The sequence below is a fragment of the Eutrema salsugineum genome, unplaced genomic scaffold (assembly GCF_000478725.1).
Source record: "Eutrema salsugineum unplaced genomic scaffold, Eutsalg1_0 scaffold_13, whole genome shotgun sequence".
Lineage (NCBI taxonomy): Eukaryota > Viridiplantae > Streptophyta > Magnoliopsida > Brassicales > Brassicaceae > Eutrema > Eutrema salsugineum.
Genome location: NW_006256885.1, coordinates 2,241,087 through 2,268,876, shown reverse-complemented (window position 1 = coordinate 2,268,876; position 27,790 = coordinate 2,241,087). Strand labels below are relative to the sequence as shown.

General features: G+C 40.3%; 5 protein-coding genes across 8 annotated transcripts; all 5 read left to right on the top strand.

The window, feature by feature from the left end:
- Positions 1-129: 129 nt before the first annotated feature.
- Positions 130-8,183, top strand: LOC18025225 (myosin-1). 2 transcript variants are annotated; one of them, XM_024159282.1, is made up of 24 exons: positions 130-422; positions 1,132-1,479; positions 1,569-1,670; positions 1,761-1,904; positions 2,013-2,163; positions 2,271-2,298; positions 2,529-2,694; positions 2,807-2,870; positions 2,975-2,988; positions 3,091-3,175; positions 3,503-3,606; positions 3,707-3,845; positions 4,112-4,230; positions 4,555-4,707; positions 4,901-4,990; positions 5,120-5,197; positions 5,333-5,491; positions 5,655-5,861; positions 6,137-6,342; positions 6,443-6,578; positions 6,656-6,785; positions 6,896-7,042; positions 7,124-7,191; positions 7,288-8,183. In XM_024159282.1, exons 2-24 carry the CDS (start codon positions 1,138-1,140, stop codon positions 7,960-7,962), a joined length of 3,507 nt encoding a protein of 1,168 aa, XP_024015050.1. In that variant the 5' UTR covers positions 130-422; positions 1,132-1,137; the 3' UTR covers positions 7,963-8,183. The 2 variants fall into 2 exon arrangements, with proteins under 2 accessions (XP_024015050.1, XP_024015049.1); XM_024159281.1 differs by having other exon boundaries at positions 130-460.
- A 922-nt stretch (positions 8,184-9,105) lies between these two features.
- Positions 9,106-12,184, top strand: LOC18025224 (transmembrane protein 53). 2 transcript variants are annotated; one of them, XM_006406371.2, is made up of 6 exons: positions 9,106-9,216; positions 9,919-10,031; positions 10,137-10,941; positions 11,021-11,126; positions 11,302-11,510; positions 11,609-12,184. In XM_006406371.2, the coding sequence occupies exons 3-6, from the start codon at positions 10,205-10,207 to the stop codon at positions 11,877-11,879; spliced, it is 1,323 nt and encodes a 440-aa protein (XP_006406434.1). In that variant the 5' UTR covers positions 9,106-9,216; positions 9,919-10,031; positions 10,137-10,204; the 3' UTR covers positions 11,880-12,184. The 2 variants fall into 2 exon arrangements, with proteins under 2 accessions (XP_006406434.1, XP_024015051.1); XM_024159283.1 differs by lacking the exon at positions 9,106-9,216 and adding an exon at positions 9,223-9,554.
- Positions 12,185-12,336: 152 nt separating this feature from the next.
- LOC18025223 (phytochrome-associated serine/threonine-protein phosphatase 1) lies at positions 12,337-15,650 on the top strand. Of its 2 annotated transcripts, XM_006406370.2 has the most exons (10): positions 12,338-12,619; positions 13,030-13,176; positions 13,262-13,329; positions 13,643-13,700; positions 14,395-14,505; positions 14,594-14,644; positions 14,736-14,879; positions 14,971-15,066; positions 15,176-15,247; positions 15,372-15,650. In XM_006406370.2, exons 1-10 carry the CDS (start codon positions 12,539-12,541, stop codon positions 15,453-15,455), a joined length of 912 nt encoding a protein of 303 aa, XP_006406433.1. In that variant the 5' UTR covers positions 12,338-12,538; the 3' UTR covers positions 15,456-15,650. The 2 variants fall into 2 exon arrangements, 1 of the variants encoding a protein (XP_006406433.1); XR_002900758.1 differs by lacking the exon at positions 15,372-15,650 and having other exon boundaries at positions 12,337-12,619; positions 14,736-14,901.
- An 821-nt stretch (positions 15,651-16,471) lies between these two features.
- Positions 16,472-20,181, top strand: LOC18025222 (probable E3 ubiquitin ligase SUD1). Its single transcript, XM_024159679.1, has 9 exons — positions 16,472-16,767; positions 16,947-17,498; positions 17,613-18,116; positions 18,201-18,388; positions 18,493-18,822; positions 18,898-19,046; positions 19,170-19,321; positions 19,407-19,553; positions 19,659-20,181. The coding sequence occupies exons 1-9, from the start codon at positions 16,540-16,542 to the stop codon at positions 20,061-20,063; spliced, it is 2,655 nt and encodes an 884-aa protein (XP_024015447.1). The 5' UTR covers positions 16,472-16,539; the 3' UTR covers positions 20,064-20,181.
- A 226-nt stretch (positions 20,182-20,407) lies between these two features.
- Positions 20,408-22,251, top strand: LOC18025221. The gene is made up of 2 exons (XM_006406368.2): positions 20,408-21,347; positions 21,820-22,251. The coding sequence occupies exons 1-2, from the start codon at positions 20,439-20,441 to the stop codon at positions 22,186-22,188; spliced, it is 1,278 nt and encodes a 425-aa protein (XP_006406431.1). The 5' UTR covers positions 20,408-20,438; the 3' UTR covers positions 22,189-22,251.
- The last annotated feature ends 5,539 nt before the right edge of the window (positions 22,252-27,790 follow it).

The window sequence follows — 27,790 nt, the reverse complement described above, 5'->3', positions numbered from 1 at the left end:
TATAACTGTAATTCTTCTGAGTCCAAAGGCAGAGAAAAAAAAGGAAAAAAAATATAATCGAAATAAAGGCTCTAAAATGAACAGCAGTTTTCTTTTCATTTTCTTGCTTCCTTTTTTTTTTTTCTTGTGAAGCAGAGAAAAAGCTGCATCTTCTTCACTCGCACTTTTTGCGATATTCTCTCCAAAAATTACTCAGTACACTCACATCTCTTAAGCAGGCTCCATTTTTACTTGGGGGGATATATGCTCTTTATCCCTTTTCACTTCCACGGCATTTTCGTCACTATTCTTACCATTTTTCTCTCATTTCCGGAGTTTACAGAATCAGAAGTTTCTTCTGTGTGGTCGATTTTCCGTGTCTGAGATCTATCTTCAAGAAAAAATCAGTTTTTTCTCTGAGAATCTGAAGTTTTCTCTTGAAGGTTGGTGTCGGCTTCTGCTTAGCATCTAATTTTGGAAGGTATTTAAAGGGTCTTGGAGTCATAATTGGTCTTAAATCGAAGAAATTTGAAAAACTTCGGCTTTGTTTGTGTGTGTTTCTATTCAATATTTTCTGCTGAAATTTCGTCTTTTTCTTCTGGTTGGTTTCTATCTAGTGAGTCTTTCTATCTCAAGATTTGAGTTTTTTTTTTTTTGTCAATCAGATCAATTTGATTGTTGAAAGTTTCTTGGTCGTAGTTATTAATCTTCAGCAAGAAAGCTTTTAAATGTCAACAACCAGAGTTGCCTTAGATTTTAATTGTTTTTTCCTTTGTTTATTTTGATGTCAGTCTTTTTAATAATCTTCTTCTCAAGATTTCGTCAACTTCTTTAATGAAAATGTCGAACTTTGGTGAATGTATTCATGAGGTCTTCGGATACGAGTCTAGCTTATTCAGAGATTGGCCTAACATTCAAAAATTGACGGACATGAAAACAGTGACTGAAGATCGAGAAAGAGCATTTCGGTCTATGTCCTAAAGTATGGTCCCCGCCATTATGTTAACAAAACTAGATAGGTCTTTTGAGTGGGGTTCTTCTTCTAAAGCTTGATGGAAACACGAAAATAGATCATCTTCTTTTGAGTAGATTGTTTTCTTTATTTTCTTCAACACTTCAAATTGAGCTTGTTAGCTTCCTTCTTTCTCGCAGGAAAAAATGTCACACAAGGTGACTCCATCCATGCAGTCACTTAAATCTTTGCCGGCAGATTATAGATTTGATGGTTCACCAGTCTCTGATCGCCTTGAAAGTTCTTCTGGCTCAAGTGTTGGCTTGACCAATTCGAGTATTCCGAGAAAAGGTGGCTTAAGGAATGGTGTTAGTCCAAGTGATAATGCTACTGCTGGAGATAGTGAGGATTCACCATATAGCAGGCACTGTGTATCCGTTGAAGAGCAGTCTTTAACCGATGATGTGGATCCTGGTTCTGCTACAATGCCCTTGCCTCAGAGTGATGAACGCAGGTGGAGTGACACTAGTGCATATGCTCGGAAGAAGGTGGATTTCTAGCTAAATTGAGAACAAACTTATTGCTTCTAGAGTTTTAGGTATATGGGATGAAATTTTGACAGTTTTTCCAACTTTAGATACTGCAATCTTGGTTTCAACTTCCAAATGGTAACTGGGAGCTCGGGAAGATATTGTCAACTTCAGGAGAGGAGTCTGTTATTTCTTTGCCTGAGGGAAAAGTAAGTGAGTTTTATTTGTTTCTTAAGGTAGGCATGGGTTACTATTTCAAGTGTTTGATCAGATACTACCTCCGTATTTGATTTGAACAGGTTATAAAAGTCATATCAGAGACTCTAGTACCTGCAAATCCGGATATTCTTGATGGAGTGGACGATCTTATGCAACTAAGTTACTTAAATGAGCCATCAGTGTTGTACAACCTCAACTATAGGTACAACCAAGATATGATATATGTAAGTCTTTTGTTTTGATATTTCTTTTGTTCATCAGGTTAATAGTCTTTCCCCGGAATCTCAGCATTTATTATTGTTTTTCTAACCTTTTTGCTTTTGTGGTGGTAGACAAAAGCAGGGCCAGTTTTGGTGGCTGTGAATCCTTTCAAGGAGGTTCCTTTATACGGAAATCGCTACGTTGAAGCATACAGGAAGAGATCAAATGAAAGTCCTCATGTCTATGCAATTGCAGATACAGCAATTCGCGAAATGATACGCGGTGGGATCATTGTTTATTGTTTGTTAATTATGGAACGTTAACAGTGCAATTCTCATGAGCCAGAAAAACTTGTCAATTCTCACACCATTTTATCTTTTCCAATACAGATGAAGTTAACCAATCGATCATCATCAGGTTAGTAAAGTGTCCTCTTTAATCCTGAGTTTTTGCACAGTTTCACCCTTATTGGATTTCACATGAGGGAAAATATTTTGCCTAGAATGTATCAGTTTTCATGACTTACAAAGATGCATTAGTTATGAGTTATGACACACTGGGACTAGTGGATCTGTTGAATGAAGTAATGCTTCCAGTTTGTCTATTTTGTGGTGTATTCTTATCACAAGATTCTATTTCTCATCCAGCGGCGAGAGTGGAGCAGGGAAAACCGAGACAGCTAAGATAGCTATGCAATACTTGGCCGCTCTTGGAGGTGGAAGCGGGATCGAATATGAGATACTTAAGACTAATCCCATCTTGGAAGCATTTGGAAATGCAAAAACATTGAGAAATGATAACTCTAGTCGTTTTGTAAGCCCTTCATCATTGTGCATTTGTACATCTTGATTCTCTTCTGCTATGTTGTTGAAATTTTGAGGTCCTCGTATGTCTCACGTTGTTGTTTTGATATTAAAATTTACAGGGGAAGCTGATAGAGATTCATTTCAGTGAAAGTGGAAAGATATCGGGTGCTCAAGTTCAAACCTGTAAGTGTAAAACTCACGATCGCTATACTTCACATTGTTTATTCATTTTCCTTTACAAAGCTAACTTAGCTTTTTTTCTTTTGCCTGTTCTTCGATTTTTGCAGTTTTACTAGAAAAGGTAGATTCTTTTAGATGATCTTCCCTACTTGATTTCTTTCCTTTCTAAACATGATTCATTAACATTGACATTTTTTCTTTGTACGTTGACACATTTTAACAGTCTAGAGTGGTCCAATGTGCTGAAGGGGAAAGGTCATATCATATCTTTTATCAACTTTGTGCTGGGGCTTCATCTGAACTCAGAGGTATGGTTAGAAAAAATAAGGAGTCTTATAAAGGAGATTTAAAGAGAAGAATACACATTTTTCTTGACAGCTATAGCAATCACTCTTTAAAAACCTTCTGACCTAGTTGTTGATCGCCGTGATCAAGTCTGTAAATTGTCTTGTGTAGGTTTTAGGATTAAATTTTGATAGACTTGGATAAACTTTTGTGTGCTTAAGATATCTTCGCTGCATCTTCCATAAGTAAAATAAAATTGCGTCAACTATCACTTTTGAGTTAGTTGTCGTATCTCGTGGAAATTTATTTATATATGTGCATTTTTTCTTCCATTCGTCATTTATACGCAGAGAAGCTAAATCTGACAAGCGCAGATGAGTATAAATATTTGGGACAGAGTAATTGTTATTCAATCAATGGAGTTGATGATGCTGAACGTTTTCATACTGTTAAGGTACATATCTTTTTCAATGAGATGCTTTCTTATTCTTTTTATCTACTCATTTCAGACCTTTATTTCTCTCTATTGACTTAAAAACTCTTTGTTGTTACAGGAAGCTCTGGACATTGTTCATGTTAGTAAAGAAGATCAAGAAAGTGTATTCGCGATGCTTGCTGCAGTATTATGGCTGGGGAATGTTTCCTTCACCGTAATTGACAATGAAAACCATGTTGAACCTGTAGCAGATGAAAGTAAGCCTCTTCAGTCCGTTACTAGGGATGCCTACTTTAGTTTAGTTAAAATGTTTCTCTCTTTTGTGTCCATGAACGTTGAATCTGCATTTCACTAAGCCTTTTTATGTTGTTGACTTACTGATTTCTTTTGTGAGCGTCGTCTCTGAAGTTTTCTCTTTCATTCTCTTGGGTCTTTGGCGTTGGAAGTATGAGCGTTTGCTGCTTAATTCATATGTCTCATCTTACAGAGAGACTTACTTGCGTGCTGTATTTGTTATTTTCAGGTTTGTCAACTGTTGCTAAATTGATTGGGTGCAACATCAATGAGCTTAAGCTAAGTTTATCGAAACGTAACATGAGGGTTGGAAAAGATACCATTGTGCAGAAGCTAACTCTACCGCAGGTATATTTCACGAGAACTGCTTGCATTTTTGTGTATAATCAAAGTTGAAGTAGGCTTTGTAGGGTCAATATAGAGAGGTAACTAGTAGAATGACAGGTTGGAAGTTTTCTGCATCGTTTACTGCATATATTTCATTTGCGTTATGAGTAACTACGCTTCACATTTATTTGGAGACAAAGCTTTCAATCTTGTTTGGCATCAACTCTCACCATAGACTTTAATCCCCCCAAAAATATAGATTCTTTTTCTTTCTTTGCTCAGTTTTGGTATCGCAAAAATTCTTGCATTACTTGACATTTTTTGTTTGCTGATATTTGCTTTCAGGCCATTGATGCAAGAGATGCTTTAGCAAAATCTATTTATTCGTGCCTGTTTGACTGGCTGGTTGAACAGATCAACAAATCTCTTGCAGTGGGAAAGAGGCGAACCGGCAGATCCATCAGCATTCTTGATATCTACGGCTTCGAATCATTTGATGTATACTTCTGTTCTGTCTCTCTGTTCAAAGTTACAGTTGCTATCTGGCCTTCAGTTTGCAATTACATCCCTAAATAGTGACAACTATAGAAACTTTAGAATCTTTTTGGCAAATGAATTGGTGACTGTAGTTGAAATAGTGGTAAGGACCTAAGGGGAATTTATTTTTGTCTTATTGCTTTACATTCTGCAGAAAAATAGCTTTGAGCAGTTCTGTATAAATTATGCAAATGAGAGATTGCAGCAACACTTTAACCGTCATCTATTCAAGCTGGAGCAAGAGGTAAAGTTTTCCCTTTCTGATTGAACATTACGAGTTCATGTAGTAAATCTACTCGATAATGCATTCACATAGCACTAGAATCTAAAACCTCCAGTCCAAGGTGTTAATATTTCTTTCAAACTTTTTCAGGAATATATCCAGGATGGCATTGACTGGACAAGGGTTGATTTTGAGGACAACCAACATTGTCTTAGTCTCTTTGAAAAGGTAGATAATAAGAAGAAAATAGATAAGGAAGCGAGATGGACACCCTAATAGTAGAACCGTACTTCATTTTGGGGAAATGCTTACTTTTAGTCTGAAACTTGTCTTTTAAGCATTTAAGTCTCAATGTCTGTGCAGAAACCATTGGGGTTGCTCTCTCTTTTGGACGAGGAATCTACATTCCCGAATGGCACAGATTTGACACTTGCAAACAAGCTAAAACAGCATCTACACTCTAATTCATGTTTCAGAGGAGATCGAGAGAAGCTTTTCACAGTTGAGCATTATGCAGGAGAGGTAATAGCTCTTAAACCTCAGTGACACCAATTTGCAGGGCATTCCAGCAATAGAAAGGCATTTAATAATCGGGTCTGTGGGATCTCTTGGAGATATACGTTGCAAACATAAACCTAGTCTCGGTCATGAATGCTTCTTGACAGCTTGCTTTTTTTTGAATCAGGTTACATATGATACAACTGGATTTCTAGAGAAGAACAGAGACTTGTTGCATTTGGATTCTATTCAACTTTTGTCCTCTTGTTCCTGCCACCTTCCTCAAGTATTTGCTTCTAGCATGCTTATCCAATCGGAAAAACCTGTCGTCGGTCCTTTATACAAAGCAGGTGGTGCTGATTCCCAGCGGTTGAGTGTAGCTACTAAATTTAAGGTAGGGTGTTTTGGCCTTAAAGATGTTGCTTCAGTTTTGGTTACCCTGCTTACTTAAAGCTCATTATCTTCATAGATGTGATGGCAATAAATACCACTTTTAGATATTCAAAGCTTGTTGCAGTAATTGTGTTTTATTTCAAGAAAACCAATATTTGCTCAGTTAACCACTTGATGCCCCTTTCTTATCCAAATAGCTTCTGCGTCCACTTTACAAAAAGAGAAAACATCTCATCGTCTATGATATTTGATAATTAACCAGGTACTTTTTTCCAGGGTCAACTCTTCCAATTGATGCAACGTTTAGGGAACACTACCCCGCATTTCATTCGCTGCATAAAGCCAAATAACCTTCAGTCTCCTGGGTTGTATGAGCAAGGGCTTGTCTTACAGCAGCTAAGATGTTGTGGGGTCCTAGAAGTGGTTCGAATTTCACGTTCTGGATTTCCTACAAGAATGTCTCATCAAAAATTTGCCCGAAGGTGACAACGTCATCCATCATTTAGTAGTTTTGCAAGGGACCTTACAGGCCTTTTTTCTTTTTATGTTGTAACCATTTTTGATTTCTGATGATATTTGCAGGTATGGTTTCCTTCTGGTGGAGAACATTGCTGATAAAGATCCTCTAAGTGTTTCAGTTGCAATTCTCCATCAGTTTAACATCTTGCCAGAGATGTATCAAGTTGGCTACACAAAATTGTTTTTCAGAACTGGCCAGGTATAAATAGCTAGTCGTCTGATGTCAAAGTCTTTCTTTTAGAATGGGCATGGATAAAAGTCTCATGTTCATTGCAGATTGGGGTTCTTGAAGATACAAGGAACCGTACTCTCCATGGAATCTTACGTGTCCAAAGCTCTTTTAGAGGATACCAAGCACGTCGTCGCTTGAAGGAGCTTAAAATGGGAATTTCAGTTCTTCAGACATGTAAAACTCTCTTGTCTCAGTTCATTACCTTGGTTTCTTAATCTCTTTGTAATTGGAGATGATTTGAGCATGACCTGATATATGGCTTCTTCCCACCTCTTTTTCTACAGTTATTCGTGGAGAGAGAATAAGAAAAGAGTTTGCCGAGTTACGAAGGAGGCATAGGGCTGCTGCTACTATACAAAGCCAAGTTAAAAGCAAGATTGCTAGGCAACAGTATAAGGGCATAACCGACGCATCGGTTGTGATACAAACAGGTAAAAGGGTTTGTTGTACTTTTCAGATGTTCTCAAGCAAATTTTCATCTTTGACACTGAATTATTGTAATCCTTTTGCAGCAATTCGTGGCTGGTTGGTTAGGAGATGCTCAGGGGATATTGGATGGCTAAAATCTGAAGGCACTAAGGTAACTAATCACAGTCATATCCTTTCACAGTATCTATTTTATTTTCTTTCATCTCATTTATGTGATCTGTTTTTTTTTGTTGCTTCGACTACGCAGACAAATGAGGCAGGCGAGGTGCTAGTGAAGGCAACGGTACTTTCGGAGCTTCAACGCAGGGTTCTTAAAGCTGAAGCTGCTCTGCGTGAGAAAGAAGAGGAGAACGACATTCTTCAACAGAGGCTTCAACAGTATGAGAACCGGTGGTCAGAATACGAGACAAAGATGAAATCAATGGAAGAAATCTGGCAAAAGCAAATGCGGTCGTTGCAATCCAGTCTTTCCATAGCAAAGAAAAGCCTAGCGGTCGAGGACTCGGCGAGAAACTCTGATGCATCGGTCAATGCAAGCGACGCAACAGATTGGGATTCAAGCAGTAATCATTTCAGGAGCCAGACGAGCAATGGAGGAGGGTCTAGACAACAACAACCTATGAGTGCTGGTCTTAGCGTGATTGGGAGGTTAGCAGAGGAATTCGAACAGAGAGCTCAAGTGTTTGGTGATGACGCCAAGTTCTTGGTGGAAGTGAAGTCTGGTCAGGTGGAAGCAAACTTGAATCCAGACCGAGAGCTGAGGAGGCTGAAACAGATGTTTGAGACGTGGAAAAAAGATTATGGAGGGAGATTACGGGAAACGAAGCTGATACTGAGCAAGCTTGGGAGCGAAGAGGGCAGTGGTTCGATGGAGAAGGTGAAGAGGAAGTGGTGGGGAAGGAGAAATAGCACCAGGTATTGATTCTCATGGAAGAGAAGACTATAATTCTTACAGGCAAACATTGGTCGTTTGCCATTTAAGGATTTGACGGGTTTTTTTATATATGGTGAAGATAAGTAGTTGATGGTGTTCTTGAAACAATACACATATTTGCCTCTCAATGTGAAGGATTCTATTCTATCATCATACAAACTATTACTTCAGTTTGTAAATTTCTTCGTTTCTGGAGTAGTTTTTAAATATAATCATCCAAAGCTAAGTTAAGTTTGTGGTGTTTTTGCTTAAGCAACGGGTAAAATAGATCTCTTGACGTGCAAATTGGCAAAACACGAAGACATTTACTTTAAAAGAGCCTTCACATTATTTTGGAAAATAAAATTATAAAATTTAAACAGAATGTATAGCACTTCAGAACTCAAAATCCCTTTGTTTTGGCATTAAATGCATTATAGTTCAATGCTTGATTCGAGGATCGTTTAAAAATGTTTTTTTTTAGAATCAGAAGAAAAGTATGTAATTCAAATAAAGAAAGTAACCCTGGAGGAGAGGATTAAGACGAATCCAAGTACACTTTGGCCGGATTAAGAAAATATAAACCATTCCATTCTTGAACTTCCAAAAAGCAAGGAAGAAAATGATGAAATGGTGGTGGGGACAACTTGGCGTAATGTAAAACCAAGATTCCATTCAAATTTTTCTAATTGGATATCCAAATCGAATATTCTTTTACGTAAAAATTGACATAAATTGAAAGAAGGGCATGATTATTTCATATTCTTAAAAAGAAAAGAAGAAAAAAAGATACAAATAATTATGCACTTCTTTCCACCGCCCATACCTGTGTTGTCAACCACAAGATGGTTCGTTTATTAAAAGAAGAAAAGAACTCTCCAAAATGTTTATGTTCCACGTCCTAGTGGGTATGATTCTCACGGTTTTTGTAAGGGTATTTCTCTTGTTAAAATAAAGTTACTCAAAGGCAAAGCCACATCTAATGAATTTTTTTTTGAAGAATGTAGGATAGATACAATTATCTCCTCAATAAAAAAATAACTTTTCATTTTCCGACACATAATTTGTTTTTAAGAATAACTAAATAGTTTTCTTACTGTGGTTCGGTTTTGCATATAAATAGTCTATTTGAAGGCGGTATATATGTAAGATTAATCAATTCTTTTTTTTGGACCATAACTTGACCTTCCTCATTGCCCTAAACAAAGACAAACAAATCTTTTGTTCATCTCCATCTTTTCCCTCTCTCCGTCTCTCTCTGTGGTGAGTTCTTTTTTTTTTCTCTCCTTTCTCTCTGATTCACATAATTACTCTTCCTCGTTCCATCATCATCTCGTTTTTTCCTTTTCTGTCTCTCAGCTTCTTCAATTTTACATTGGTTAATCTTATGAAATTCGGATTTTGTTTTTATCACACCCAAAAATTTATCAGTGGTTTCGAATTCCGGTGCAAAAGAAATGATTACTTTTTTTGGTTTCCGTCGATTTATACTTGTGCTGGTCAACGCTTCTCGCCCGTAGAATGGGCTTGTCGTCATCATCACGTCGTGTTCCATTCCTTTTCGAGAGAGATCTATGCGATTGATTTGGGAAATTCTCGTGGTGGGTTTGGGTCCTTTGCAACTATTGGGGAAACAATTTCTCCACCGTCTCTTTGTGCAATTTTGCTCTGTTGTTAATTTTTGGGAAATATTTTTCAATGTTCATCGTTTTTTTCTCCAGAATATCTGGGGGGGGGGGGCAGAGAAGAAATCATTCCATCAAAAAAATTATTATTTTTGTTCATTGTTGGAGGTGGGATCCTCGTGGTTTTAGAGAGAGAGAAAAAAAAGAAGAGAAAAGAAAAGTCTTTTTTTTTTTTCTTTTTCCCTGTGTCAACATCATAGGAAATCTTTGCTTTTAGTATTTAGCTTCAAACTGTTTGATTTAAAATACATGTTTTTCAACTTGAAACGATTTCTTGCAGAGGAGCGTGTGTAAAGAGAGAGAGAGATTAGACTCTGACAACTAATTAGTCCATTGAGGTCGGGCTGTCAAATTTTGACAGCCCGAGTTAGAAGAACCAAATGAAGCTTCCAGGTAATTTACAGCATGTCCCAAAAAACGTGGAGTCTTTACACGCGTTTTTAACATGTGTGTGTGTCTTTATACATATTTACACAACCATCTCTTCTTATATAACAGGACTCGTTACCACTGAAATGAGATTGGTATGCTAGATTTGGAGTCTATTGGATTAGGTTGTGGCCATCATGGGTTCTTTGTCTGGGATTATTCAACGGCCACTTGTTGCTGCTGCTGCTGTTATTGCCGCTTCTGTGTCTGCTGATGTCTCTGATAAGTTCTCGTCTCTTAGATCACTAGTTCGAGGTTCTGAATCAGAGCAGATTGTTGCTTCAGTGTCCGGTTCAGTTCAGGACGAAAGGTCCTTGTGGGTTTCTCAAATCCCGTCCTCCAAGCTCGCTAATCTATCTTTTGTGTCGAGGATTCGTGTTCCTGTGCCAAATGTTGATCTCCTAGCTCCTAATCCGAGCTGTAATCTTGCTCCTTTTGTTACTTCTTTGTCCGCTCTTCGTAGCGTTTATCAGTCTGCAGAATTGGCTAAGGCATCAAAACCAGTGGCATTCACAGTTGGGGCCTCGCTTGTTGTTCCTGATGTTTCCTACAGGTGGCATTTGCCTGAGACTAATGCAATCGATCTGTCTAGTTCCTCGAGTTGTGCCTCTGAAAAGAATAGAACTGTTGTGGTTTTGCTTGGATGGCTTGGATCGAAGCAGAAGCATCTGAAGAAATATGCAGATTGGTATACTTCAAGGGGTTACCATGTCATCACATTTACTCTTCCCATGAATGAGGTTATGAGCTATCAAGTTGGAGGGAAAGCAGAGAAGAACATCGAGTCGCTGGTTAATCACTTGGCTGATTGGTTGGATGAAGAGCAACAGAAAAATCTCGTCTTTCACACCTTCAGCAACACCGGATGGTTAACGTGAGTTTTATATCTCCAGTTTCTTTATGTGTTTACATGGCGGTTTCACATTTCACTCAGTGAATATTCCATATTACAGATATGGAGCCATTTTGGAAAAGTTTCAGAAGCAAGATTCATCATTGATGGGAAGGGTTAAAGGTTGCATAGTAGACTCAGCTCCTGTCGCTGCTGCAGATCCTACGGTAAGCGATGGTTCTTGCATTGATAGTTTTTTATTTAGCCTTCAAAGAAGATATATTTGGGGACTTGACTTGTGCTAAATCTTTAGGCTTGAATACTCACTGAGTGGGTGCTATCACAGATTTCTGCACTATTCGACTGAACATTCAGGATACTAATTTGGCTTGTAAAAAACAGGTATGGGCATCAGGTTTCTCAGCTGCGTTCTTGAAGAAAAACAGCGTAGCCACTAAAGGATATACAAGCTCATCATGTGAGTCAAACATGGGAGCACGGATCAACGAGATAAGTTTCTCAGAGCCTAAACCTGCTGCAACAGAAACAGCTTTGCTTTTGGTTCTCGAAAAGTTCTTCTCGGTGATACTAAATCTTCCCAAAGTAAACAGGTAAAAAAGCTCACACACACTAAGCCAAAAAATCCACCTTTCATCACCCAAATCCAATGATTCACATTTAACAAACTCACGTTATTATATGATTACAGGAGACTAGCTGATGTTGTAGACACATTATCATCAGCACAACCAAGATGTCCTCAGCTATACATTTACAGTTCTGCAGATAGAGTTATACCCGTGGGACAAGTTGAATCATTCATTGTAGAGCAGAGGAAAGCGGGACACGAGGTCCGAGCCCGCAACTTCATATCTTCACCTCATGTAGACCATTTCAGGAGTAACCCAGATCTCTATACAGCTGAGCTCAACCATTTCATGAACAATTGTGTTCTTGCTTGCTGCAAACATTCTTCATAGCGACTTCCACAAGTGTTGTTGTTGCTAACTTCTTTTTGGGGTCATTTTTTAAACTCTATACAGAGAAGATAAAAGAAAGATACTGATTGATGATTCTTTTGGTTTGGATTGGGTATATAGACTATTTGTTACAGTTAAAAAGATTGATTCTTCCCTTGTAAATGGTTGGATTTTGTACATTTAGGAGAATGAAGATTCAAGAAAGTGACATCCTTTGTTTTGGAATTTGGGCTATTGAGACACCAATCGTAAAGTATTTTGCTCTTTTCGTAATTTTAAAGAATTACTAGGGATAACATCGCAATTTTACCATGAGACGCTGGTTCACCAGCAATTGCGTTTGCTTAAAAATCCAAACGCGAACGTGTGATTTGCGTTTGAAGCGGCGGAGAAGCGATCTGGGAATTGGGTTGAGATCTTTTTTTTTTTGCTTTTTGTTTTCTTTTCTTCCCCGTATGTCATTTTGTGGAACTCGAACCTCTCATTCTCTCTTTCATCTCCTCCTCTTACGTAACCCTAACGAAGTCGGAGATTTCTCTGGTAGATCTATCTTGATTCGACTTTTTCTTCCCCAGAGAAAATTGTAAAAAGTCGCTATTGAAATCGAACGAAAGAAGCGGGGTTTTGTACTAGGCAGAGGTACATAGAGAGTCAGAGTTATGGATTTGGATCAATGGATTGCGAAGGTTAAAGACGGTCAGCATCTTTCCGAGGACGAGCTTCAGCTTCTCTGCGAATACGTACGCCCTCTTCTTCTCCTTACTTGCTTTCTCTTCTGAATGGATTAATGCCCCTGCAAACCCATTTCTTTTCTTAATCGATCGAGGCTTAGAGCTTCTTCTGCTGCTCTTTACTTGGTTTATCTGTGTATCTTGGCGGGTTGCGACTTCGAATCTGGTCTCTACTCTCTGATCGTGTCATTTTGGTTCCTGGATTTAGGGTTTTTCTTTCTTTTCAATCATGTATGTACAAACAAGTTCTATAGAGTCAATTTGTAATTCGGATATACTTTTTGCTTTCATTTCTCAGTGATTGATTGTCATGGCAATCATTGCATTCTTTTACGGTGATTTATCATAGATTTGCCAGAAGATGACTGATTATTCATAAGAACCCAGAAGATTTATCTGATATGGTTATAATGTTACAGGTGAAAGAAATTCTGATTGAGGAGTCGAACGTACAGCCTGTCAACAGTCCAGTCACCGTCTGTGGTGATATCCATGGCCAGTTTCATGATCTAATGAAACTTTTTCAGACCGGAGGTCATGTTCCCGAGACAAACTACATATTTATGGTATCGACCTCTTCTTTTTCCTGTGTCTCTGGTATGACACATTCAGTATGAATACAATCATGATCTGCTATGGGGAAATTCGCAGGGGGACTTCGTGGATAGAGGCTACAACAGCCTTGAAGTCTTCACTATTCTTTTGCTTCTTAAAGCTAGGTAAAGTGTTTCATAAATGCTCCCAAGATCCCTGTTATCTTGCCTTTAATATGCTGTTGTTTGTGCCAGTTATTAAACTTTCTTGGAAATTGGTTCAAACGAGGAAGTGATTGCTTCTCAAGAATCTCATGTTTCTCTGTTGTTAGATTTTGGAAAGATACCAAGCGACTTTTGTGTTCTTTCAATATATATATACACATTACTTGAGAATGCTATTTAGGTGTAAACTCCATTGCTATTCTGAAAGTATCTTCTCCATTTGGGGCATTAAATTGTTTTTTCTTTTCTTTTTCTATTGTATTGTAATTTGTAGACATCCAGCCAACATCACACTTCTGCGTGGGAATCATGAAAGTAGGCAGCTAACGCAGGTATGCATTATTCTGTCACTATATCTATTATTGTTTTCTTCTCGCACTTCCTAGGAGGTAAGTAATTTTGATTATCTTCTCGTTGTTATAGCAGGTTTTTGAAAAAGTTCTGATTTTGTACATGTTGCAATTCCATGTCAGACGTAGACATGGATGTTAGCTAAGATGCATTTTATGTGAATCGAGTATTGGAAAGCTAATTTCAAAAGGTTCTTTATATAGTGCCAGTCTTCTTATTAGCATGTGTGGTCTCCTTAGCGCTCTTGTTGTATTTTCATCACTACATTGTTGTATCTCTTGGTTGATACATGCGCTGTTAGGGAAGAAAGTTTTAGAGATAACTTTTTTGTTTCAATGCACGCCTGGCAACATTCATTAAAATAAAGCTTACGAGCGTACCTCTTGGTGCAATGAAATGTGTATTCCTCGAATCTGCAGAAAATATTATCAAAAGTACATGGTGGTGATAAGTCTTAAAAAGTTGGTTAAATGTAAACAATTTCAAGAGCTGGATGAAGTATTGTTATTGGTTACTGTTATCCAGCTCTCCGTCTTGTATTGGTTCCAATGAAGATATATGATTCTGGTTTTACTTTCATATTACAATCTAGTGAGGTGTTTGGTGCCACTTGAAGGCACATTTAGTATGTCATTTATAGTGTTCAGATTCTGATCCCAATTTTGTGTTTTGCAGGTATACGGTTTCTATGACGAATGCCAGAGGAAGTATGGTAACGCTAATGCGTGGCGATATTGCACAGATGTTTTTGATTATCTTACCCTGTCAGCTATTATAGATGGCACAGTAAGTAATTTCTTCAGCAACCCGGGTTGTTAACGAGAACGCATATGTCAGCTGTATAATATACTAACATCATATATATTTTTTATAGGTACTATGTGTTCATGGTGGCCTTTCCCCTGATGTCCGAACTATTGACCAGGTTAAATCTGCTTTTATTGCGTTTGGTGTGTTTCTGGTTCAGCATGTTATTAAGGTCATCCACTTACTTTAGATCTTATTGTGGGCTCTAGATAAGACTGATCGAGCGAAATTGTGAAATTCCTCATGAAGGGCCCTTTTGCGATCTTATGTGGAGCGATCCTGAAGATATTGAAACATGGGCTGTTAGTCCACGTGGAGCTGGTTGGCTTTTTGGATCAAGGGTTACCACTGAGGTGTGTTTTTCTTATTGCATAGGTGAGTTAATACTGTAATTATTAAATTGTATATAACGTCTCTGATATTGGTTTTTGGCTTTTTGTGCAGTTTAACCATATAAACAAGCTTGATCTAGTATGCCGTGCGCACCAGCTTGTACAAGAAGGACTTAAGTACATGTTCCAAGATAAAGGCCTTGTAACTGTGAGTCTTCTGCTTCTTATGACTCCAGACAATTTATGCTGCATATTATTAAGTAGTACTTCTGCTTGCTGATCATTGTGTGATTTGTAATTTTGTTGTTGCTGTGAAGGTATGGTCTGCACCTAATTACTGCTACCGTTGCGGCAATGTCGCTTCTATTTTGAGTTTCAATGACAACATGGTGAGCTATATCTCTTTTCCTATTGATTAATATAGTCTTCTCTGTTCATGCATGGTATACATTGTCATTGGTCAAGGATAGGATCTCCTCGATTGCTTAGTGATGAAAATGGTTGTTTTCTCAGGAAAGGGAAGTGAAGTTCTTCACAGAGACCGAAGAGAACAATCAAATGAGAGGGCCTAGGACTGGAGTTCCTTATTTCCTTTGATGAAAACGACGATGACAGTTTATATTTGCCCCCTTCCATCGCTGTGATGATGATGATGATGATGATGATGATGATGAAGCCATTGCTACCATTGGCAATATGTTCAGTCTCAAAAAGGTTATATGTAGATATAATATTATCTACTGATGGGTTTCACTTACTTCCATTATTTTTGTCCTGTAGGTAACATTTTCCTTGTGAAATTCAAAAGTCAACACTTTGGTAATAGTTTTTAGCAGTTTTTGAGTCTACTCGTCGTGATTGTCTATTTTTTCTCGTATGCTTTTTGTTGTTGTTGTGAAGATGATGTCATTAATTCTAAAATAAATTAAAACATCGTTACAAATGGGATGTTATCGCCATATCTAACTTCAAATATATAACCTGGTTGTGCCGAAGCGCTTTTTAATCATTCATTTTCTTTCGGATTTTGGTCATCGAATAAATCATCTGAGAAAGGGGGAAAGCTGTTATCGTCTGCCGAATAAATCATTTGATTAAATATTAACCTGGTCATGTTTTGATAAGAAGTCAATGTTTACTGTTTAGAATAGTTTTTAATTTTAATAGTACGGATATGCAGTTTCAAAAATGTTATTATAGGATCTATGATATGCATCATCTTAAGACAATGATTAGCATTTGAATGTATTTTGAGTCCAATTTAAAATGCAAATACTTACGGGGTGTGGAGGATTTTTCTTTTGGTCAACACGTAGTCCAATTTGGTGGGTCCCAGTAAACAAACGGCCAAATCAAAGCTCGTGCGAAACTAGAAAAAGTTTGTTATAATTACTGTGAATAAAAGTTGAATTTTACGGTTTTACTGTGGTAATTGGTAGTTGCAAAGTAGAAGAAAGTGACTTTCCATCTCAGGCCGCTCTAGGCTCTCAGAAACAAACAAAAACCAGTACGAATCTTAAAAACGGCATCTGCTATCTTTTTCATTTATTTCATTTAACATATATTTGCTTCTTTAAGCTTTAGCATTTTGAGAGTGAAGAAGTGACCAGAGAGTAGAGAGAGTGAAGAGAGAGAGAGAGAGAGTGAAGAGAGAGAGAGAAGCGTTTGAGATATTCCGGATATGGACGTTTTTCCGGCGGAGAACCAAGTCAGTCAAGCTCTTCCGGCAGAAGAAACTGACAAAGACGATGACGACGACGACGGAGGAGATTTGTGCCGGATTTGCCGATCACCGGAGGGACCAGACAACCCGTTGAGGTATCCGTGTGCGTGTCGAGGCTCTATCAAGTATGTTCACCAGGAATGTCTCCTTCTCTGGCTCAACCTCCGTGGATACAAGCAGTGCGAGGTTTCTTTCTCTTTCTCATATTTCCTGATTTCTGTTTTGGGTTTATATTTCTCCTTGCAACGAAATAGTTTTTTTTTTTTTTTTGCGTTAATGTCATACTGTGGATTTCGATCGAGTTTCTATACCTTGTGTTTCTAGAAGATTCAATACATGTTTGGTTTTTACAAATTCTCCGTCAGGTATGTAGGCGTAGCTACTCCTTCGTCCCCGTTTATTCTGAGAACGCACCAGAGAGGCTTACATGCCTTGAGTTTCTGAAAGGACTGTCACAGAGAGCATCACGTCTCGCTGCTTATGTTTTCGTGATTCTCTTCAACGCCTATTGCTTTTCCTTGCATCCTTGGGGCCGAGCAGCTGCGATTGATAACCAGAGAGTTTTCCGAGTTTCTGAGAAATTCGCTTCTCTCTTGGCTGGCTTCTTGTACGACGTGTTGATTGCCTCTCTTATGGCCATGATGGTGCTTCTAAAGCTTATTCTAGGAGATCTCTTTGGACTGAACCTTGAGATATTTGGCGACCTAGGAGGAGGACGTGGAGGAGGAGGAGTTGTTGTTGCGTTGTGTGTGTTTTTGAAACACATGGGGACTCTGTGTGATTGGTGGCACGACCATCTCTCACGCCGTGGGTTTTTGGGTGAACCTCGATTGTTTCGTCCTCGAAACCCACAGCTTCATCGTGGATTTGGAGTAATCAGGAGGTTTCTTTCCCTTCTTGATGACAATGCATTTGCTGTAAGTCTCCGATTTTCTCTCGTTTTTTTGTGTTTCTTAGTTATCCGGATTTGGAAATGTTTTTTTTTTTATCCTTATGTTTTACCATGTTTAATTGTTTTAATCTCTCTACAGATTCTTGCCATCAGCTTTTATGCCTCATTCTTTTTCGTTCTTCTTCCATTTATGATGGGGAAACTTGTCATCGCACTCCTACTTCTTTTCCAAGGAGACCCACTTGTCCAAGAACCGGTCCTTGTTGGATATATGACTATGCTCTCACTTTCCTTGGCTTATCTTGGAAGTTTTGCTACTCTTAATCGAGACTCAGTTCAAGCCATAGCCAAGAGATTATCACTGGGATTTCTCATCGTAGCAGACGCCTTATGGATTTTCGCAGTAAAAGTGTGGATCAATCTATATCTGGTTAAGGATGGTTTCATCTTGTGTTTGAAATTTGGTGTTTTGCCTTTGGTACTTGGCTCCTGGGTAGATTTTTGCATACTCCCTATACTTGGAACGACAGTTTCCCAGAGGCTTGAGTTAATTTCAGACTATCCCATCATGATGTTCCTATATTGGATGTTCGGAGTAATTTGCTTGCTAATGGTTTTCAATTCCATGGAGCTTATCCAGAAGGTAATACAGTTTAGTTTTCTTTTATTTTTATCCCGAAAGGGCTTTATTTTGATGAGATTTAAGAGCGTAATTTTCTTTTGGCAGATGTTTCAGAAACGACCTTTTTGGTTTCTACTAGATGTCTCTGATCCCAACTACAAAATCACTAAACTGTACTTTGGCCAACTTCTCTTTGCGTTAGCTTTCCATGGATCATTGATAGTGATTGTGGTTCACTTGCCAATACTGACTATCTCTCTCATCAGCCCCTCTTTTTTCCCTCTTCAGTTCTGGTAAGTTCCTTTGTGCCTTTACTTACCTTGTATCATTTCTAGTTTTATGGTACTTCGAAATTTTAATTTTTTTAAACTAATAGAATGGCATGAATATGATGCAGGATCAATGAAGAAAGGATTAATATGTTTTTCTTAATGTCTGGTTATTACTGGTTAGTGAATGTAAGAGCTATCAAGTGGTTAGCCGAGCTTATCAAACCAGCTATAGGACCCATAGTTCAAGAGTGGATGATCACTGTCAGTTCTTGGCTCCAATTGAGCGAGTTCTTTCTCGAAAACCATGCAAACCAAAATGTTGGACCGTTGTTGCAACAAGGCCTGGAGATTCGTGATAGTTGGTCTCTATTGTTTCCTGTAGCTGAAGGCTCTCTAGTCAGATTCTATGGATCTCAGAACGATACCACTTTTGAAGAGGATATTGACGATGATAGGTAACAGATAGAGAAGAAAGATTTATTTTGTTCAAGTATAAATTGTTCAATTCTAAGAAACTGATGAAGTTGCAGGTTTATAATACTGAGGATCGGATTGATGGTGGTTCTAGCTGCTTTGAGCCTGTTTCTCATTGGTACCATCTCCATGGCTTTGCCATTTCTAGTGGGAAGGGCTTTCTTCCACTCTATCTCTTTTATCATGACCGGAATCAAACACGACGGTTTGTAACTTTCATCATCTTGCTTCATAACTTTTCTTCATATGGCTTCATTGCAAACGACAGTTTTCATGTTATGTTTTTAATTAATGATGAAGTGTCTCATTTCAAATATTATCATTTTAGATCTTTATGGATTCTGGATTGGATGCTTTACCCTGCGAGTAAGCTATATCGGGACTTGCTTCATATATAAACATATCATGAATGGAAGAACCGATTTGCTTCTCAACCTTGTTCTGTTGTGGATACGCAATGCCTTACTGTTCTCCATCTGGGTAAGCAAACTCAAAACTTCATCTTCCTTTTCAACGTTATTGGAAAACGCTTTAGTGTATAACTCCGCAAAAATTTGATGAACAGATCTCCGTCATACCAACATTGCTTGGTCTCCTTATCGACCTTATGCTGATCATCCCATGGCAAGTGCCACTAAGCGAATCCCCGGTTTATTCATTGCTCCAAGATTGGTTGATCGGATTAGCTGTCCTTCACATCTGGACCTGTCTAGTAAGAAATAAAACATGTTTAAGGTTTTCGATTTTCTTTAATCAAGACGATTTCTTGAGAAACAAGTAAAGATCTCGATTTCTCCTTTTCTTTTGTTTGTTACAGACTATGTTCACGCGTGTCAACTGTTTCGCAACTGCGGCGTGGAGGGAGAAGCTGGAGAGAATCAGAAGTGTCGGAATCAACAGGCTTCCAGGGACGTGGCTGCTTGGAAATGTCATTTGTCCGATCGTAGTCACTCTTCTAACCACACTCGCGATCCCTTTCTTGGTGGCCTACTCTCTGTTCCCATTGCTTGGATTTTCTGGTGCGGTCAACCTAGCCGTGCAGCGGCTCATATGGCCGGTGTTATTAGCCATCATCATCATAGGGTTCGTAGCCAAGCTCACTCTCGATCTGTTCCTTCACATTCACCGTTTGGAATACGATGATCGGTATCTGGTGGGCGATAGAGTCACTGATTTCACTGAAGATCACGAGTCAGGGATCAATCAACTCAGGACTATGTGACACTCGACGTATCTTCTTGCATAGAGACAACTAATTTTGTAGGACTTGCTATGCTTGAATATCTTGAATCCTTGTTAAATGTCATCTTCTTTAGCGATGATCAGGTAAGAAACGATTTTGCGGATTAACAACACAAACATGAGAATTGTTTGAAATTTTCGACTTTTTTTAATGAATGGAACATCAGTGTCATTTTTGCTCTTAAGTAAAAGACAAATTATATAACATTGACTAACTGACTAATTAATAGTCAATCCTTTTTTTTAGTTTAATAAAGTGATGTTTAATCTGACTGAGCTAAGCTAATAAAGAAAAAGACTGATCCTGATTTATATTGGAGAAGAGATCATAAACAAGAAAGAAGAGGAAAAAGAAATGGGTTCATCATCATCTCCATCCCCAAACGACGACGTACTGGAGCTAGCCAGGCCTTTTCTCCGAGGAGAGCTAGAGAAGATCGACCCAAAGCTCCCTTCCTTGATCGCCGTCCTCAAAAGCGTCGGCGCCGGCGAGTGTTGGCACAAACACGGCAGCTTCTTAGATCACTTGATCGACATCTACAAGATCCTCAAGCTATGGAAAGCTCCTGAATCCGTCTGCCTCTGCGGTCTATTCCACTCTGCTTACTCCAATTCCTATGTCAATCTAGCCATTTTCGATCCTTCCACTGGTCGTGACGTCGTCCGTGACCATGTCGGCGAAGCCGCCGAGTCGCTGATCCATCTCTTCTGCGTTATCCCGAGGCAATCCCTGATTCACGACGATCTTCTCTTCAACTACTCAGATCCCGAGCTCGTCGAGCATCTCGATTGCTCGGAGGTTTCACTAAGGAACGCCAAGGAGAAAGGGGTTTTCGATGGCGATGAAGCTTGGAGGAAGAAGCTGAATGCGTTAGTGCCTGAGAACGGCGTCGTTTTGAAGCACATCAAGACAGGTGAAGAAATCCTTGTTTCGAGGAGAGTGGTTGGTGTTTTCCTCCTCATGACAATGGCCGATTTCAGCGATCAGCTTTTTGGGTTCCAAGACGAGCTTTTCTGTAACCACGACGGCCGGCTCGAGTTCAGAGGGAACAACGCGACGGCGTTATGGCCTGGGAACGGGAAGCCTGGGCTGTGGTTGAACTCGAATTCGAGGATGGGAGCGATTTATAGTTTGATTGTGAGAGAAGAGGAGATTTTGATGGAGGAGAGGAAAAGAGCCTCTGGCTCTGGATTTGTGTTGAGAAGGGAGAGAGATGAAGACATAGAGCTTGTGTTGCCTCCAGTTTTCAGCTTCTGCACTAAGGTATATGATTAATATCCCAAAAGTAGCGTTCTTCTTCATCTTGTTAGCTAATTTGGTTCTGTTTCATGTCATGATCATCGTGTTGCTACGTTTTGGATTTTATCTTCTTGAATTTTAGCTTTCATGAAACTGATACTTCATAAATAAACTGATCATCAAAGAAAGAAAGATGAAAGTTGCATAGACTCAGAGTTATCAGTTGCTAATGCTATCAAGAATTAAACTGAGCTTAATAGTTTCTTGAAAGCCACACATATATACAAATGATACACATGTTTAAAGTTAGCTAATTGGTTTCATGTCTAGATCATTATGTTGTCTTGGATTGTGTCTGCTTTTTTTGATTAGGGTGCTTTCACGAAATGACTCTAGCAGGACCTGATACTTAAACGCAGCTTTTAAGTTTATTGAGATGTAATCAAGAATTTAATTGAGCTTTTAAAGTTAATTAGCTACACATGAAATGGAACAGGTATTGGATGCAAAAGAGCAGATAGAAGCAAGGGACATGTACTGGGAAGCTGTGAGCAGCGACCCGAGCAAAGAAGGGTACCTGGAGAGAGCAGAGGAGAGATTGTTGGGGTGTATTGAGAAAAACCCATTTGTTGGAGAGCCACATGTGTTGTTGAGTCAAGTTTACTTGGGAAAGAAGAGATTCAAAGAAGCGGAGAGAGAAGCAGAGAGAGGGCTTCTTCTGCTGTTGCAATGGGGAAGTCCTTGGGACAAGAGGATGTCATGGGAAGGTTGGGTTGCTTGGGTTAGAGTTCTTCTCATGAAGTCACAGGATCAATCTTGGCCTGATGTTTCTTGGGGTATCTTGAACTTGGGTCTTGTGCGCTAAGATTATTGTTTTACGACTTCCACTTGCTTTATTACCAAAGTATGGTTAATAATAAAAGATTGATAAAGGAATCGATGCTTGGACACCATTCAAGAAACTACATACAATATATGGTAATTTGAGTAAACATTTTCTCTCATAAAATCTTCCAAGTACGAGAATGTTTGAGATGTAGAGAAGCAAAGCCCCAAACTCTGCTTCTTCTTAGTCTCTCGGGTCTCAAAGTTGACTCCGGCGATGTCGGTGAAGCTGCGTATCACGCATCCTGGCCAACACGATGGTATCCGTAAGTGACCGAGGCCGAAACATCCTGATTTCATCGGCGATCTCAAGGTGAAGACCACCTACAAAAGTCCCTATCAAGGCCTTCTCCGTCCACCCTTTAACCCTGTTTTGTATCCTCTCGAATTCACTTATGTACTCTCCCAAACTACCGGTTTGTTTGATCTTCGATAATGCTTCGTGGCAATCTGTTATGGGTCCAAAGCGAACCCACATCTCTTCCTCGAGAATCTTCCACGTGACTACTTTGTTCTTCTTGTCATGTGACTTCTTCAAGACCTGCCACCACACATAGGCTTCTTCTTCAAGATGATAAGTTGCATACTGCACCCGTTGATCATCGTCTGGCATGTCATGGTAGACGAAAAACTGTCTCGCTTTGCTCAACCATGATGTTGGGTCTCCTCCGGAAAATCTAGGAAACTCGAGTTGAAACTTCGAATGAAACGTCTCTTGATTTTGATTGGTTCGGTGTGAAGCATTGCCGCGGTTATCTCCTTCGTCGCGTCTCCCTTCCTTGCCAGTGCTGGCCATTGATTCCAGTACGCGACTCATAACAGCTTCAATGTAAGAAAATTCCATCGTCATTACTACTTGCGTCATCTGCAACTTGCCTTGGACATCCCTGAGACTTGTCTCCAGCGACTCGAGTCGTTCTTTATTGCTTGCAACCATCCTTGATACCACGGAAGATGTTGGTCCGAATCAAGGGACACTTTGCTTTGATTTTACGTGGAATGATGAAGAAGATGAAAGTATAAGAAGAGAAAGTTTTGTTTTGCAGATAAAAAGTGTGCTTTATTCATAATGTGTCTTTGTCTTTAAATAATAAAGAAACAAGGAAATGGAGTCTAAATAATAAGGAAATGGAGTCATGGACTCCTACAAGTTAGGAAAGAGGGAAAGTGAAGATGTGTTCCTCTGTTTTAGGAAGAAGTTGATCAATGGAACATTTGATTGAAAGGTGCGCTAACGAATTGGAAAAAGCGATTCTCTCCTTCCCTATTCGTCTCTCCGAAGGCCGGCCTCTCGCCGGGCGCAATGCCCCCTCTTAAGAAGAAAGCCAGGCCGAAGATTGTCAATACCTCCAAGTTCGCGCGTGTCGCTTCCATCGCCTCCATTGCTGCGTTCGTCCAGATGAAGCGGAGCTCCCGTGACTCCACTATTGCCTCTGATGTCAGATCTGATATCCCTGGCCCCGTTGATGTTGAGTCAGACGCCATTTCCTCATCTCAGATTCAACAATCCCTTTTTCCGCAGGAAGTGGATCTAGATCTGAAAATTAATCCTGTCTCGGGAACTGAGCAGTTTGCTGTTTCAGACTCGGACAAGCTTGTTGCGCCGATTGCTCCAGTAGAGATTACTCCCTTAGCTGTTGAAGGTCCATCCTCCAGCGCCGAGCCCCCTACTGATGCTGTTAAGGCCTCCGCTCCTCAGGGAGCTAACTCTCCACCTCAGCGCCCTTGGGCGAGCCTGCTGAAAGATCCCCTCCAGCTTGAAGAAATCGGTACTCCATCGCAGCATGACTCAGGAGTTCCGTTTGTGTTTATTCCGGATGAAAACATTCAAGCTGCAAAGGAGGAGTTCAAAGACTTCCTATTTGCCCGGTTTCACGGTGACACCCCCAGCATGGGTAGAATCATCGGAGTTGTCAACGCTATCTGGGCGAGAAATGGGCCTAGAATCATCGTTCATAATATCGGTGCTGGGACCTTTCTCCTCCGAGTTACAGTACTGCGAACCAGGGAGCTAATCTTGAGCAGGAATTTGTGGACCATTGCAGGGTTCCCCATGTTTGTTGCGCCGTGGTCTCCCGATTTCAACCCAGAAGAGCCACCTCTCTCATCTGCTGTGGTTCCAGTGGAATTTCGCGATGTTCCATATCTGCTTTTCAATAAGAAAAGCCTCGGTCGAATCGCTACAGCAATTGGAACTCCTGTCGCGCTAGCCCCAGAAACAGAGAGAAAGCAAACCTTTGAGGTGGCTAAAGTGTACGTCCGAGTAAATCTTTTGAAGGAACTGCCTAGGAGGGTGGTTTCAGGTTTCTCAAGTGGTCGTGAAGTGTTGATTACTGTCTCTTACCCGTGGTTGCCGGTTAAATGCCAGAGTTGTGGGTTGTTTGGGCATGAGAGCATGAAATGTACTTCGCAGCTTCAGCATCACCCCTCAGGAAGGAGGAAGTGTACCAGGTCGCCTAGTCTAGAACCAAAGCGCAAAAAGAGATCTAGACCTGGTCGATCGCGGGCTCGTAGAGCAAAATCAAATCGCTTAAGTGGGATCTATTCTCCATTAGAAGAAGGGGAAATTGATCAAAGCCATGAACACCCTATCCAAGTGCGAATAAAGGGTTCTTCTTCCTCTCATCGAGTTAGTAACATGGAGAATTCAGAAACTTCTGCTTCAGTAGGAGGATTGCGGCGGCGTCATGCTTCAGCTATGATTTACGTTCCCAAAGTTATGAAATTGGAATCCCAGTCTCAAGGAGCTAATCTAGCGCTATCATCAACATTGGGGACATGTCCTGCAGCAGTCGTGTTGGTGGCACCGGCAGATCCCAGAAATCACCATCCGATTCAGTCACCGACCGATTCAGGTGTTGCTCCATCTGCAAGCCTGACTAAGTCATCGATTTTGTCAGCCGAAGTTCATGATCCACCGCTGCGTCAGGAGGTCCAGAATGACTCCGACGAAGCTCCCTTCTTTTTGGTTCAATCCAAGAAGAGCAGTCGCAAGGCTGCGAAAAACTAATCCCTCATCATTATGAGTTTTTTTGCGTGGAATGTACGTGGACTGAATTGTGATAGACGCCACACTATGGTAAAGGACTGGATTAATATCCATCGTCCGCTTTTTGGAGCGTTTAGCGAGACGCATATTCATCAATCAAATATTGGAAGAATAATTAGGGCTATTCCAGCTGGGTGGAAGTATTTTGGGAACTTTGAGTATCATCATACGGCAAGGCTTGTGGTTGTGTGGGATCCGTCGATTTCTGTTCTTATCTACAAGGCTTCTGCGCAAGCTGTAACTTGTGGAATTTATGTTCCAGCAGAGGGGCTGAGTCTAACAGTAACCTTTGTTTACGGCTTTAACCAGGTGGAGGATAGGGCATCTCTGTGGGCGGAGCTACAAGACATTAATGCTTCCTCTCCTGTCTCGAGATACCCGTGGTCTGTAGTCGGGGATTTTAATCAGATCCTTCGGGCCTCTCAGCACTCTAGTTTCCTCTCCGACGATGTGGATTTATCTGGTGTGGAGGATTTCAATCTCGCCCTGCAAGAGGCTGATTTATTTGAAGCTCAATCTAAAGGTCTCCCTTTCTCATGGTGGAACAGTCAAGACGTTCGCCCTGTTGCTAAGAAGATTGACCACGCCCTTATAAATCAGGCTTGGGCAGACTCCTTTCCTGATTCTTATGCTGATTTTCAGGAACCTCAGCAATCTGATCATGCCGCTTGTCTGTTCCGCATTCCGTCTGCGCAGAGGAAGGTTCGTAAGCCTTTCAAGTTTTTCATTCATGTCATTGATCATCCCTCTTTCTCGGACGCAGTGGCGGAAGCATGGGGGAATGACGAAATTATTGGGTCGGATCAATTTATTCTCTCTAGAAAGCTGCAATGCTTGAAACCGGTAATCAGGGAATTGAACAAGAGCCACTTCAGCGGTATCACAGAACGAATTAAGGAGCAAGCTCTTAAGCTAAAGACGTTGCAGCAAGCTCTTCTCACTAACCCTGACCCAGCAACTGCAAGAGAGGAACATCTGGTTAGGGCTAAGTGGAAAACATTAATCACTGCAGAGGAGAAATTTTATCACCAGCGATCGCGTGTTAAATGGCTTGATCTGGGAGATCGCAACACGCCGTTTTTTCACAGGACTGTGGCTCAGCAGCTTACAAGAAATCACATACACTATCTCACCGATGATAATGGTCTTAGGTTGAATTCCTCCGAGGATATTAAGGGTCATTCTGCTCGTTATTTTCAGGGGATTCTGGGCAATACAGAAATGTCGTTGTCTTCGGTCACAGTCAATCAACTTCAAGCATTACTGTCTTTCAGATGCTCTGAAAGCCACAGATCAGATCTACAGAAAGAGGTCACAGAGGAAGAGATCAGGCTGACTATTGCCTCAATGCCAAACAATAAGAGTCCAGGTCCGGATGGGTATTCCGTTGAATTCTTTAGAGCTGCGTGGGTAACCGTTGGAGCCGATGTTGTGGCCGCTATTAAAGAATTCTTCAGGAATGGGAGGCTGTTGAAGGATTTCAACAACACCATAATTGCCCTCATTCCGAAAAAATCGGAAGCATGTAGTCTCGGAGATTATAGACCAATCAGTTGCTGCAATACAATCTACAAGGTCATAGCCAAGATTATAGCTAACAGATTGAAGCCTGTCCTGCAAGAGTGCATTAGTCCTAATCAGGCGGCGTTCCTTAAGGGTCGGAATTTAGGAGAAAATGTTCTTCTGGCATCGGAGTTAATCAGGAACTATGAGAAGAGCTCATGTCAGAAAAGTTGCATGCTGAAAGTCGACATCCGCAAAGCGTTCGATACAGTTTGTTGGGACTTTGTGTTGAAAATCCTAGAAGCTCAGAACTTCCCTCCTATGTTCAGATCGTGGCTTAAGGAATGCATCACCTCCCCTCGGTTTTCGGTTGCTGTTAATGGTGAGCTAGTGGGCTTCTTCTCTGGGAAAAAAGGGCTCAGACAAGGGGATTGTATCTCTCCATATCTTTTCATTATGGTTATGGAAGCCTTGTCGAAATTGCTGGAGAACGCAGTGGATAACAACCAAATAAAGCTTCACCCTCTTTGTGACAGCCCGAGGATCACCCACCTCCTCTTCGCCGATGACCTGCTCATCTTTTCAGATGGATCTCGTCACTCTCTTACTGGAATAAAGGATGTGATGTCTGAATTCAAGAAGCTATCTGGATTGGATATGAATGTTACTAAGACCGAGATCTTCTTTGGGGGATATTCAGATGTTGAGACGGATGCCCTGAGTAGTTTTTCTGGATTCAAGATGGGAGTTTTCCCAACAAGATATCTCGGCTTACCTCTTAATCCCAGAAGAATCTCCCTAGCCACTCTCCAGCCTTTTATTGAGCGAATAACTGGTAAGCTGCATAACTGGACTGTTCGTCTGTTGTCCTTCGCAGGAAAAATCAGACTCATCGCTTCGGTTGTATACGGGATGGTTAATTTTTGGAGCTCGGTGTTCAATCTTCCCAAAAGTTTCTATGCTCGAATTGACTCTCTTTGCTCCGCATTTCTATGGAAGAACAAAACAACCTCCGCCTCTGGTGCTCGAG

Bases quoted from the DNA above. Each gene is read 5' to 3' on its own strand.
- LOC18025221 (XM_006406368.2), top strand. From the start codon at position 20,439: ATGGGTTCATCATCATCTCCATCCCCAAACGACGACGTACTGGAGCTA. The intron at 21,348-21,819 runs GTATATGATTAA...GAAATGGAACAG, and splicing joins TTTTCAGCTTCTGCACTAAG to GTATTGGATGCAAAAGAGCA.
- LOC18025222 (XM_024159679.1), top strand. From the start codon at position 16,540: ATGGACGTTTTTCCGGCGGAGAACCAAGTCAGTCAAGCTCTTCCGGCA. The intron at 18,823-18,897 runs GTAACAGATAGA...ATGAAGTTGCAG, and splicing joins GAGGATATTGACGATGATAG to GTTTATAATACTGAGGATCG. The intron at 19,322-19,406 runs GTAAGCAAACTC...TTTGATGAACAG, and splicing joins CCTTACTGTTCTCCATCTGG to ATCTCCGTCATACCAACATT.
- LOC18025223 (XM_006406370.2), top strand. From the start codon at position 12,539: ATGGATTTGGATCAATGGATTGCGAAGGTTAAAGACGGTCAGCATCTT. The intron at 13,177-13,261 runs GTATCGACCTCT...GGAAATTCGCAG, and splicing joins AGACAAACTACATATTTATG to GGGGACTTCGTGGATAGAGG. The intron at 14,645-14,735 runs GTTAAATCTGCT...TGTGGGCTCTAG, and splicing joins ATGTCCGAACTATTGACCAG to ATAAGACTGATCGAGCGAAA.
- LOC18025224 (XM_006406371.2), top strand. From the start codon at position 10,205: ATGGGTTCTTTGTCTGGGATTATTCAACGGCCACTTGTTGCTGCTGCT. The intron at 10,942-11,020 runs GTGAGTTTTATA...TCCATATTACAG, and splicing joins AGCAACACCGGATGGTTAAC to ATATGGAGCCATTTTGGAAA. The intron at 11,127-11,301 runs GTAAGCGATGGT...TGTAAAAAACAG, and splicing joins TCGCTGCTGCAGATCCTACG to GTATGGGCATCAGGTTTCTC.
- LOC18025225 (XM_024159282.1), top strand. From the start codon at position 1,138: ATGTCACACAAGGTGACTCCATCCATGCAGTCACTTAAATCTTTGCCG. The intron at 1,480-1,568 runs GTGGATTTCTAG...TTCCAACTTTAG, and splicing joins GTGCATATGCTCGGAAGAAG to ATACTGCAATCTTGGTTTCA. The intron at 5,198-5,332 runs GTAGATAATAAG...ATGTCTGTGCAG, and splicing joins GTCTTAGTCTCTTTGAAAAG to AAACCATTGGGGTTGCTCTC.